The following is a 12,041-nucleotide window of genomic DNA, read 5'->3' on the forward strand; positions in this document are numbered from 1 at the left end:
TTTTGTTGTATTTCTTTAAAGAATGTTGGCTTTTGTTTTGGTGTGTAGTTAAATAACTTTCATATCAGTTTGATCCTTTGAGGATTACTATTAGCCTTTGTTATGGTAAATCCAAAGCAATCTTTATTCTGGTATAAAGATTCTAGAATAAAGTAGTGATTTTCTCTCACTATTAAAACGTGGCTTTTCTGAGGCTCTACCCAAAGCCCTGTGTATTATGAGGTTTCTCTGTTCTGGCTTGTGAGAATATAAACTATTGTCATTCCTGTGAGTTCCAGGAATTGCTTAGCCTATTTTCTGGTGGTTATTTCTCCAGCCTTGGGTAGTTCCTCTTATGCATACACAAACAAATACCCACCCAAAGACTCAAGTAATAATTCTGCAGATTTCTGGAATCCTCTCTCTGTGCAGTCCCTCATCTCTAGTCCTCTGCCTACAAACTCCACCATCTTGGTTATCCCAAACTCTGATCTATGTCCCCTCAACTTAGCAAGACCTCTGAGGTCTGTTCTCTTCCCCCTCCCTCCACTGTAGCCTGGACACTGCCCCGAGACAGCAAGCTGGAAAACTGTAGTTCTCACTTCATTCATTTCCCTTCCTCAGGGATCACAGTCCTATGCTTCCTGTTGTGCACTGTCTGAAAATGGTTATGTCATACAGTTGGTCCAGTTTTCTAATTGTTTACAGCAAAAGGGAAATTCCTGTGGCAGTTAATCTTCCATGGACAGAAGTGGAAGGCTCAAGCCCATACACTTAAGCATTGTTACTTTGCTTCCCTGACAACCTCTGTGACATTATACAATTTCCCATAACTCAAGTCACTGTTTTTTCTCATTAAACAATGAGGAACAACATTTCCCCCCTTAACAAACAAATAGATGGTCTAGAAATTACTTCTGTAAGAACAAAAGCAGTGGTTCTTGATGATCTTGGTGATGTTGGCATGAGAGGGAGCAGACAGTGAGTGTGATAATATTCCTTTAGAATTCCTTTAAATGGTATTTAAAGTGCTATTCTCTGATATAGCTGTTAACTCTAGCAGAGATTGGAAGCTAATTAAGGAGACCATTTATAACTGTACAGCAATTTTCCTCTGGACTAAGTTTGGGAGATAGACCTGTATGTGGCAATGTGATTAATAAGCAAACTTAACCATTAAATTAAAATTAACAGGGACCCAGAAGCACAGTTAATAATCACTGCTGATTCTTTTCCTCTTCTCCTGTGCAATACCTATTTAAGCTCCTGAGTAAGACAGCCTTAGCCTGCTAGAGTAAATTTGCTGTAGGATTCAAAGCCATTGGAAACATAATAGGTATAGCCATGGAGCTTTTCTAACTTGAAGCTGAAACAAATTCAGAAAGGCCTGAGGAAGAACAATCTATGTAAGCCTGATGAAGAAAACCAGGATCATCTTAAAAGAAAATAAAGGATTAGTAAAATAGGTACTAAAATACAGCTTAATAACCACGTTCTTTAATAATGCACCTTTAGGGGAGCTATCTCATTGTAATACCTATTTTAAAAGAATATTATCAAGTTGGAAAATGTACAGCCTCTACCTCAAATAATTTTTCCACTAGGAAACCTACATATTTGGACTACAAAGCCTTAATCAAGGCACAACCTCTTATGTGAGGGCAGTATACTCTGCACAGGCCAGCCTGGAAGAAGGTGGTCCACTAGGAAACCTACATATTTGGACTACAAAGCCTTAACCAAGGCACAACCTCTTATGTGAGGGCAGTATACTCTGCACAGGCCAGCCTGGAAGAAGGTGGTCTAGGATGATAGTTGGACTTACGAACAATGGAATAGCCATACCTTGTTTTGAGTTTAGGATCTACTACTAACTTACTAGCTGTGTCACCTTGAGCTATTACTCAATTTCTCCAACTTTTGGTTCTGTGTCTGTAAAGTAGAAATTATAATAATGACTATCTCATAGGGTTGCTGTGATGATTAAATGAAATAATGTGTGTATAAGCCTTAGTACAAAGCCTGACACATAGCAAGCTCTCAGTGTTAACTATCATTACTGTTACTACTATTATAAGAAAAAATAAACCTCCTCTTGAACACTAAACTTATAAATGCAAGTTATATAAATAGGCAGTAATTGTCATAAATGAGATTACAGAAATAATCTGAATGGTTGAATGAAAATAATTATATAAATAATTTTAAACCATGCTCCCTGTTTTCTCTGAGAAATAAAACTAGAAGGAGAAGGGGAAACAATATATTTAATTTGCTTCATTTTTCCCCACCTAGTTCCATTTCTAAATGTGTTGTCCAGAATCAATAGGAACCTTTGTAAAGTATAAAGTAACATTTTACAACAAAAACTCATGAAAATGTCATTATAAGAATCCATAGGCATCTCCTCTTTAGCTGATCTGGATGTAGCACTCAGGAAAATCCTAGTAGATATTAAAACTCTAAGACAACCAATGGCTCTGAAAAATGATGAAAAGAAGCAAGTGTCACCTTTGCTGTGCTCTTGATGAAGCTATTTTTATCTACTTTCAATGTGGAGTATTTGGTTTCCTGGCTGAGAATGGCCTGTGTAAGGTCCCACAGGCCCAGCATTCACTAAAAGGAGTTCAAATAGACAACCCCTGAGATGCTATGCAGCAAATTGGTTAAGTTCACAGGCTCTGGAATTTAATAGCTTGAAATCTTTGTTCTGATAATTGCTAGTTGATTGAGAAAGTTACTTATACTATGACTCTCAGTTTCCTCATCTGTAAAATTGATATCAAAAGCTCTTTTTACCTCACAGTGTTGCTGTGATGAATAAAACGGTAAATACAAAGCACCTGGTATGGTGCCCTTTTCACTAAATGTTAATTAAGTATTATTTACTTACTATCAAATTTTAGTCTGGGAGTCTAGACAATCCATATAAAAACTCAGAACACCATCTATGTGCCACTTCCATCACTGCTGATTTATTCATCCACAGAACAGATGTGTGCTGAGCAGTTGATGGTGTCAGACCCTGTGCTCAATGTTTTGGTTACTCAGTAGAAATCCTCTTGTCATTAGAGACTGTGAGCTCTGTGAGGGTAGAATCTTTGCTCTCATGTTAACAGTTCCATCACCACGTAATGTATGGGGCCTGGCACAGTGCCCACCAAATAGGAGAAGCTAACAAGCTCTTGTGGAATGAATAAATGAGTAAGGGATGAATGAATGATATGGCACCGGCAGTTTAAGATAAACTACTTGACTTCAGGGAACTCATGTTCTAGCCGGAGGTGGAATTAGCCTCCCAAATGGGCTTGGAAAAAGGGAGGGGTAGGGAGGGAATTTTAGGCAGTGGGAGCACATTAGTAAAATAAAAAAAAAAATTCTATTATGGTTTTGCTAAAACAATTCAGAGCTAATGGCAAAAGAATGTAATCAAACTTGACATTTCTAGAAGACCTCAACTTCTAACACAAAAGCAGAAGCATCTTTATTACTTATCATAGAAAAAGAAACTCTAGTTAATTTTATATCTGAATTCAAAGGATAGAAGGAAATAATATAGCCCATGCCCTTGCCATATTTGTTGATGGTTAGGGGTATTAATCACTCCCACTCACGTCCTCTCCTCTACCTTATGGCTCATTAGGAAGACAAGTTTGACAAACAGGGGTCAGATATCAGCTTTATCCAGGGTCCCCTGGTAATGGCCAAATTGGAAAACTGGCAAGATCTCCTACTTCCAGCTGGAACTGCACACAGCCTGATCTGCAAGCAGGGTGAATCAGATTTAACAAACCAACTGTACCATCTTCTACTCCACTACCTGTGTCAAGACATTCCTCAGGGTGGCAGGAAACAGAAGGGCAGGGCATATGCTGCTGAGCAAACAGAAAATGTTTCCTACTTCTGAGGCAAAGTGACCTGCCAATCCACTCAAAAGTATGGCTGACCAACAATATTAGCCACCTCCTACAGAAAAAAGAACCAGAATGGTTCGCAGCAATGGTCTCCTTCTTTAAGGAAATATGAGGAATAGAAAATAAAGGGCCCCTGCCTCTTTGCAACTATTTATTTAGGAGAGAGAAGAAAGGGAGAATGCAAAAGGAATAAAAGATTGTGGGTATATTCTGGCTCCTCTTCTTTTCATCTTGTTTCTTATTGATCCTATACTGCTTTTGGATGAAACATGCTTGTTCTTCTGCTATAGATAGCAGAAACCCAAGTGTTCTTTACACAGACATGATTTCTTTTATCTCTGTGGTATAATAAGAAATATATTCGGTCTTTGCCTCTGGTTCCTGGCACAGAACTCATAAAACCCTTGGAATTTCTTGAGAGATAAGAGTGGGGACAGGGTGGGGTCCCCAGGTAGCCTTAAGATGAGGCTGGTCACTAGAAAGACCAAGTGATTATAGGGTTGGAACTTTCAATATCACCTACTGACCTCCAGGAAAGTGAGGGGGACTGGAGTGGTGGAGCTGGAGATTAAACTCTGTCAAAACTCCTGAACAAGATTTGATGCACTTCGGCGTTGGTGAATATGAGCACATTAGTGAACACGAGTACATGGAAGTGCTGGGAGGGTGGCGTGCCCAGAGAAGGCGTGGAAGTGCCATGCCCATCCCCTATCTAGTCCTTTGCATCTCTTCCACCTGGCCGTTCCTAAGTTGCATCCTTTGTAATAAACTGGTAAATGTAAGTGAAGTGTTTCCTTGAGTTCTGTGAACCATTCTAGCAAATTACTAAACATAAGGATGGGATTATAGAAACCCCTGATTTATAGTCAATCAGGAGTACAAGAGGCCCAGACTTGTGATTGGCATCTGAAATGGGAGCAGTCTTGTGGGACTGAGTCCTTAATTTATGGGATCTGATGCTAACTTCAGGTAGATAGTGTCAGAATTGATTTGAATTGTAGGAAGCCCAGCTGGTGTTAGAAAACTGATCAATGTGGGGTGAAAATGCACATCTGGTGTCAGAAGTGTTCTGTGTGAGAGTATAGAGAAATAGTATTTTTGTTGGAATCTCTAACTAGGAATAGGCTGATAAAACAAACTTACTAGCTGATAATGATCAAAAAAGGGACTAGAATTCAAATATCCTAAAACCAAAGTTATTTTGTTATTTGTTACATATGAGGGGTCTTCAAAAACTTCATGGAAAGATTCATATTACATTTTAATTCCATTTTTCCATGAACTTTTTGAAGTACCCCTCATAAGTAATAATCTGGGGAAAATCAAATCATTTAGTTGCTAGGGTATACTGTTCTCAGGTATTTCATCTTGGAGACAACACAAGGCAACAACATTGCCCAAGTTCAATCAATGTTTTACTGAGATTTTACTTAGGTCATGGGGAGTCCAGACACAGTACCTTACCTTTTTTGAGATTGTACCTATGTCAGCCTGGTTAAAGGAAAAGAGAACTGTGGAGCTGTGATGGCTCACTTTTGTGTGTGTGTGTGTGTGTGTGTGTGTGTGCTCAAGTGGACTCAAAGATTTTTTTCCTTTGGAGGATCTTGGCCTTGTTTTCCTGTATCCCAGCCACTTGTTCAGCAATATATATATATATATATATGTATATATATATATTTTTTTGCAGCTGGCTGGTATGGTGATCCGAACCCGTGACCTTGGTGTTATAAGGCTGTACTCTAACCAACTGAGCTAACCAGCTAGCCCTCAGAAATAAACTCTTGGGCTCATTGTCACTATTTATCAAAAACAATCAGGGAGGATTGCCTGAAGNGGATCTTGGCCTTGTTTTCCTGTATCCCAGCCACTTGTTCAGCAATATATATATATATATATGTATATATATATATATTTTTTGCGGCTGGCTGGTATGGTGATCCGAACCCGTGACCTTGGTGTTATAAGGCTGTACTCTAACCAACTGAGCTAACCAGCTAGCCCTCAGCAATAAACTCTTGGGCTCATTGTCACTATTTATCAAAAACAATCAGGGAGGATTGCCTGAAGAACACACAGTCTATTCCTCCAGAAATTCTAAAATGTACATCTGAATTAAGAGCGTTTACTTACTGTAATACTGGATTAAGTGAATTGCACCTACTATAAAAATGACGTAGATGATTCTATTTACATCATCACACACTATCCACATGGAGGAAAGTCCTCTCTGAGCGTAGCAGTAAGCACACTGTCACTTCTCCTCAGTAAGTGATTTGCCTCCTATCTTTAGGTCCTCATAGACTGAAACACCTACCACTTTTATCTCTTTATGCTGGCAGTTATAAAGTTCAGAGTGGAATTGGTGACCTATCTGTAATGGTGTGTAGAACATGAGTTATCATTAACTGTGTTCCTGGCTCTATTTGACAGTAATTATTTTTATTGTATTACTGTACCCTTTTTCTGATTGATTCTACCTTAATTTCATATATCCTTTTAAGCTGCCTTATATCCCTTCTGCAAGCATGATGGTGCATAAAGGAAAAATAAAGTTTTAAGCAGAGATATGATCCACACCCCTGATATGATTAGCTTCTTCAAAGACATGGTAGGCAAATGTCTGGGGTTTCTAAAGCTTTATCTATACAATGCCAGAAAATTGGACTAAAAAGTGAACACTTCTGAGAACAGTAGACTAACACTCTCATCATTAAATTTTAGTGCTATGCAGAAACAGCCTTTAAGTACTTAAAAGTAGCTATGACAATATACTGTGTTGACACAGTCTAACAATAAAATTACAGAAATCTTTCCTTTTTCCAAGAACCTAGAGCTCCAAAGAGAAGAATGCATCCTATGAAAACTAGAAATTCATGGAAAGTGAAATCTTCCATTATAGACATCTTCTATTTACCTAGATTCATCACTTTCTCGGAGCACTGGAGAATGACTAAATAAATCAGAGAAATAAAGATAGTTTTTAAATTTTTTTATTTTTATTTTTTTTGCAGCTAGCTGGTACAGGGATCTGAACCTGTGACTTTGGTTTTATAACACCGTGCTCTAACCAACTGAGCTAACCTGCAAGCCCCAAATAAAAACAGTTTAAACAGCAAATACAGAATAACATGGATAATAATTACTCGAACCTGTGACTTTGGTTTTATAACACCGTGCTCTAACCAACTGAGCTAACCTGCAAGCCCCCCAAAAGAAACAGTTTAAACAGCAAATACAGAATAACATGGATAATAATTACTCTAAGAAAAAAGAGTTGCAATGAGGCTGAAATGTAATTTTACCTTGAATTTTAAGGGAAGCAGCTTTTGAGCTATTTTTAAATTCCTATCATTCAACTGTAAAATCAGATATTCAGTTATATTTAAAATTTTTAAAAAGATTACTATCTTACTTGAAAGAAAACAATTTCATAAACTGCTTTGCACCTATCTTTTAAAAAATGTATCCTGAAAGTGTAGTCTTTTAAAAAATGCACCTCCTGTTTCTCTCTTCTAACCCAGGTGTAAATGTGAATTTTTTCCTTCCAAGTCTTTCACCTATAACAAATGAGATTACTTTCCAAATTTTTTTATAGACAAAATATTTTTAAAAGACAGTATATATGACTTTCTCACACTGTTTTAGCCTCAGATTAATTTGATATTTTCTTCTGAACTCTATAATTTCAATTTAAAATATTAACATACAAAAGTGCTTTGTGGATTTTTGGTAAAAACAGTTGACCTAAAGTTTCATTTCTAAAAAACACAATTAAGTAATAAAAATATTCTCAGAATTCTCATTTTTGCTGCAAAAATATTAGTTTAACCTCAACAGATACCTGCTTTCTTAAGAAAGCTGTGTATGAACCCATGGAGGGTTCGTTCTGTTCCAAGTTTGCCTGTTCCAAGTGATAAGAAGGGATCTGTGTGTGTTGGCTAGGGCTGGGACCCTCCCTTAGGGCCTGCCAGTGTTTGATCTGGTGAGTAATGAGAGCATGTTGGAGGGAATTTTTCCCTTGGATATGTAAACTCCTAGATTTACCAAATAGAATTATAGGGGGGAAAAAAGGTAAAATAGAATAGTTACATCCAAGAAAAATCTGAGAAGTACAATTCAAACTGTGCAAGACACACTGTACTTAAAATGTACTTAAAGGATCATCTCTGTAAGGGCCACCTAAACATCCCTAAGCTCTACTCTTCAGGAATCTTATTTCCAGGCACAGTGTCCTGGAGCATTTGCAAAATGCTCTAAAATAGTCTACAGTCAGAAACTGAAATACTGATCTATTTTTCAATCCCAAGTTGCTCTTTAGTCAATGTACAATTAAACATTTCTAAACAAAGGATTCTTAAGGCTGGCTGAAGTTCAGGCAAGTCCTAAACTTATTAAGGGGAAAATAAGTTATTCACAAAAGAAAAAATTACATCTGTCCTCAGCTGGAAAAAGATGTATTTCCCCCCTAATGCTGAATTATGTATTAAATCATTTCAAATTTTATTTTGGGCCATTAATCTGTAATTTACCATAGTTGTTAAAATAAGTGGATGTTTCAGTCTATTTTACATCAAGTTGTTTACTAGAAAAACAATTCAATGGATAGAAAGTATAACATATAGTTTCCCTTGTGTGATTACTTACAAATGGTTACGTGCTGTGCTCTTGGAAAAATTTACTTGTTACTTTTTAACAATGTAATTGCTGATAATAAAACACATTAGTTAACACAAAACAATTTCTTTATCTTAAATCATAACTATATTACTTTTTCTACTACTTTTAATAGAATAAGAAATCTTTCTATAATTAGTCTTTAGCTAGTTTCTTTAGTTTCTAGAATATCTCTAAGCCCCTGCAAATTTTTTTTTTAAAAAAGGTTTATGTAATCTTTCTTTAAGAACTACATATTGTATTTCACAAATAAAGCTAATCAGAAAAATGCAGATCAACATTACAACTCACAAGGACTAAGCATTCAATGACCTCTATTTCTAGAATCCATTTCTCAGAGGATGCCACCATCTCATAATAAATTTCTGCCTATAGGACTGCAGGTAACAAACCCTGAAAGCCCACATTCTAGAAGGTACTGCTAAGCTTCATTTGTCCTTACCATAGCTGACTGCCATCAAAATGCCATCCAACACTGCTTTAGGGAAGCAGTTCCTCCGCAATCTTTTCAACAGATTCCCTGCTTTAACATCCACCTGTGTTACTGCAGAACAGTCTGACCCGGATTGAGCCATGGAGCAAATAATAACACTAACTGCAACTCCAGACAGAAAAAAATAGGATTTAATTTTCCAGACTCTTGTGGGAATACAGAGTATGTCTGCTGAAACTGAATCCAAGAATTCAGTGATATTGTAGACTCAAGTATTTCTCTATATTCCACGTAATGGCTTTTCCGTTCTTGGTGGTTTATAACACACTTCTGAGCCATGATTTAGAAAGCGAGGGAAATTCTCTCTCTCTCTCTCTCAAGCTGAGTTATATAAAAGTTACAATTGCAAAGAGAAACTCTCACAGAAAGCCACACGAGTTGTTCCATACAGTGCTCTCAGTGAACTCCATCACCACATTTTAAGTCAGTTTATGCCTATTTTTCTATATTTGGGGGAACATCATTTCTTTAGGCATTAAATCTAAACTTCTTTTCTTTGGGTTTTGTTTGCTTCATTTCTTCCAGAGAATGACCAAATTTACAATCTCCCCAATCAGAGCCTGAGTACAACATCCTCACTCTGTCATTTCTGACCCTGTTTTATCTTCCCTCTTGACATGGTCAGATACATTCTTTTCCTGATACTTTTGTATGAAGCCTTCCTTTTTTATGCAGGGGCTACCAGATTCTCTATAAGTTCTGTATAGTTGCCACTTCATATTATTCTGAGAGCAGACAGACTAGTAATTCTCTACAGTTTAATTCAATAGATAGGCCAAATGGGTTTGATTCCATTTGGTCTGCAATCTAACATAACAAAGATTACCTAAAAGAAACAGGGTTTAAACTGTATCTAACATTACAGAAGGAAATAGCCAAACACCTGAGAAAAAGATCTTGTTTTTCCCTGATATTAGAAAACATACTGTAAAAATACCATACTTGGTTCTATAAAGGGTGTGCATCATTAGGTTGTTAGTACAGACATGGAGATTTTTCCTCTAAACAAACACAGGTGTCAGGAAGTTAAGCATATAAATAGAGTCACTCCTTATTTTTCTGTAAGCTTGGTTTAAAGTCTTAAAAGTAATGTTTGGATCAACAGCAGCAGGGCTGGTACCAGGGCAAGGTCCATTTCCTGCTCTGCATTTGGCCGGTGAAATGCTTGGTCCTTGGCTGGACCTGAAGTGCCCTAAAGGAATCCTGCTTTATAGCAGGGAATAGTAAACTGGAGATGGCACACTGGTCTTGAGAGAAGATGGGTCCTCTATGAGAAAGAGAGGACCTCTGAGAGAGAGGGGAGGCAAGGACCCAAGAATCACAAATGTTTTGTTTCTTCGCAAGAAAGAAGGGCAAGGTGCAAGACTCCTCCATGTCCTCTTATCCCTAGTCCTCCACATGAGATCAATGTTCTCCCTCCCTCCCTCGAATACACCTCTGTTGAAATGAGAAGTAAAACAAAACACCTAACATTGCCAACTTCAAACAAACAAGGTTTGGTTGTGAGTATTTAAGAGTGTATTGATATTAGCCTTCAACAGTTTTAGAGAAGCTGAGAGTGGACATTTATCCAGGACCCATTACGTGCCAGGGCTTCTGTGTTTCTTCATTTGAATCCTGTAACTACCTGGTGTATTGTGCATTGTTATGTTTACTTCACAGGGGTGGAAGTTGGGGCCAAGCAAGGGTGAGGAACTTGTTCAAGGTCACACCATCTAGAACATGGACCAGGCAGTCCTCTCCAACTCCAAAGCCAATGTTTCATCTCAAAAGCTTCTTTCAGAATATTTGATATAGTCCTCATGAGAGATGCAAGAAGTAGAATTTTATCTTGGGAAACTAAGGAATAAAGAAGAAAAGCTTTCTTTGTCATTAAATCTGAATCTAATAAACTTAAAAAATACTGTTTTTAAGATACATTATACTCAGACTCTTTCTCTTTTTAAATCTATAGTCCAAATCATCCCTTTCCTCTCATAATAAAATATTAACCTCTATGATAAATTATAGGATTCTCAATAATGTGAAATCATTACCAAACTCAAAAAGAACATACATAAAACAACTATTACATATTATAAAACTTGAAATATTCAGGAAAGATACATATAGAACATAATATACTTATTTTTAAAAACTATCTTTAATTGACAAATAAAAATTTTATATGTTTATAGTATACAATTTTATGTTTTGAAACATGTATACATTATGGAATGGCTAAATCAAGCTGATTAACATACATTACCTCACACAACTATCATTTATCTGTGGAAGGAACACTTAAAATCTACTCACTTAGCAATTTTCAAGTAAACAATACATTGTAATGAACTATAAAGAACAGAATAGACTTCCAGTCAAGATGGAGGAATAGATGGTCCCCAGAGTCACTCTCTTCCACAAATCAATCAATTTACAACTATAAAAAAGCAATGACAAGCCAAATTGGGACTGCTAGAGATCAGGGGAAGAGGAGAAGAGACCTACGGAGTGCAAGAAGGTGGGAGAAGACACGATGAGAGAAAGAAAACACAGCTCAGCTGTTTCCAGGTGGGAGCTGCTGAGTGCATGGAGCAGGAGCTGGCAAAATCCGCAGCTGTGCCCTTCAGATGAAGTTGCTTGGAGGCAGCAGGGGAGAAAAGGGCCTTGGTGGCCCCCAGGCCAGCAAGACCACTAATAGGGTTCCCATGGACCCACGCAGAAATGAGGAGCCACAACAACTGAAAAAGAAGAGCCAATCGAGGCCCGTGAGTCATTGCAAGGGACTAAAGCATGACCCATCCCACGGGGAATTGTTTGCAGCACCAGCGGTGAGGTAGACGGGTGCCCAGGGGAACACAGGGGCACAGCAAGGACAGCTGATCTGTCCCCCAATCAGCGCAGGACTACTCAGAGAAGACTGGTCAGGAATATAGAATTGCATGGGGTGCAGTTTGATGAAAAGTCTCAGGCCCAGCCTAGAGTTTCTACACAACCCA

The 12,041-nt window shown here is 37.7% G+C and overlaps 1 protein-coding gene across 1 annotated transcript in view; it reads right to left on the reverse strand.

Moving 5' to 3' along the window:
* LOC103606566 (N(G),N(G)-dimethylarginine dimethylaminohydrolase 1-like) overlaps positions 1 to 9,126 on the reverse strand; it is a gene marked incomplete at its 3' end in the record, with an annotated part of 47,893 nt that extends 38,767 nt beyond the window's left edge. The window contains exon 1 of the mRNA XM_008591143.1: positions 9,010 to 9,126. Coding sequence (XP_008589365.1) covers positions 9,010 to 9,012 — 3 coding nt within the window. The remainder of the gene's footprint in view (positions 1 to 9,009) is intronic.
* Positions 9,127 to 12,041: the final 2,915 nt, after the last annotated feature.

Source organism: Galeopterus variegatus, unplaced genomic scaffold (assembly GCF_000696425.1).
Source record: "Galeopterus variegatus unplaced genomic scaffold, G_variegatus-3.0.2 Scaffold6697, whole genome shotgun sequence".
NCBI classification, from domain to species: Eukaryota; Metazoa; Chordata; class Mammalia; order Dermoptera; family Cynocephalidae; genus Galeopterus; species Galeopterus variegatus.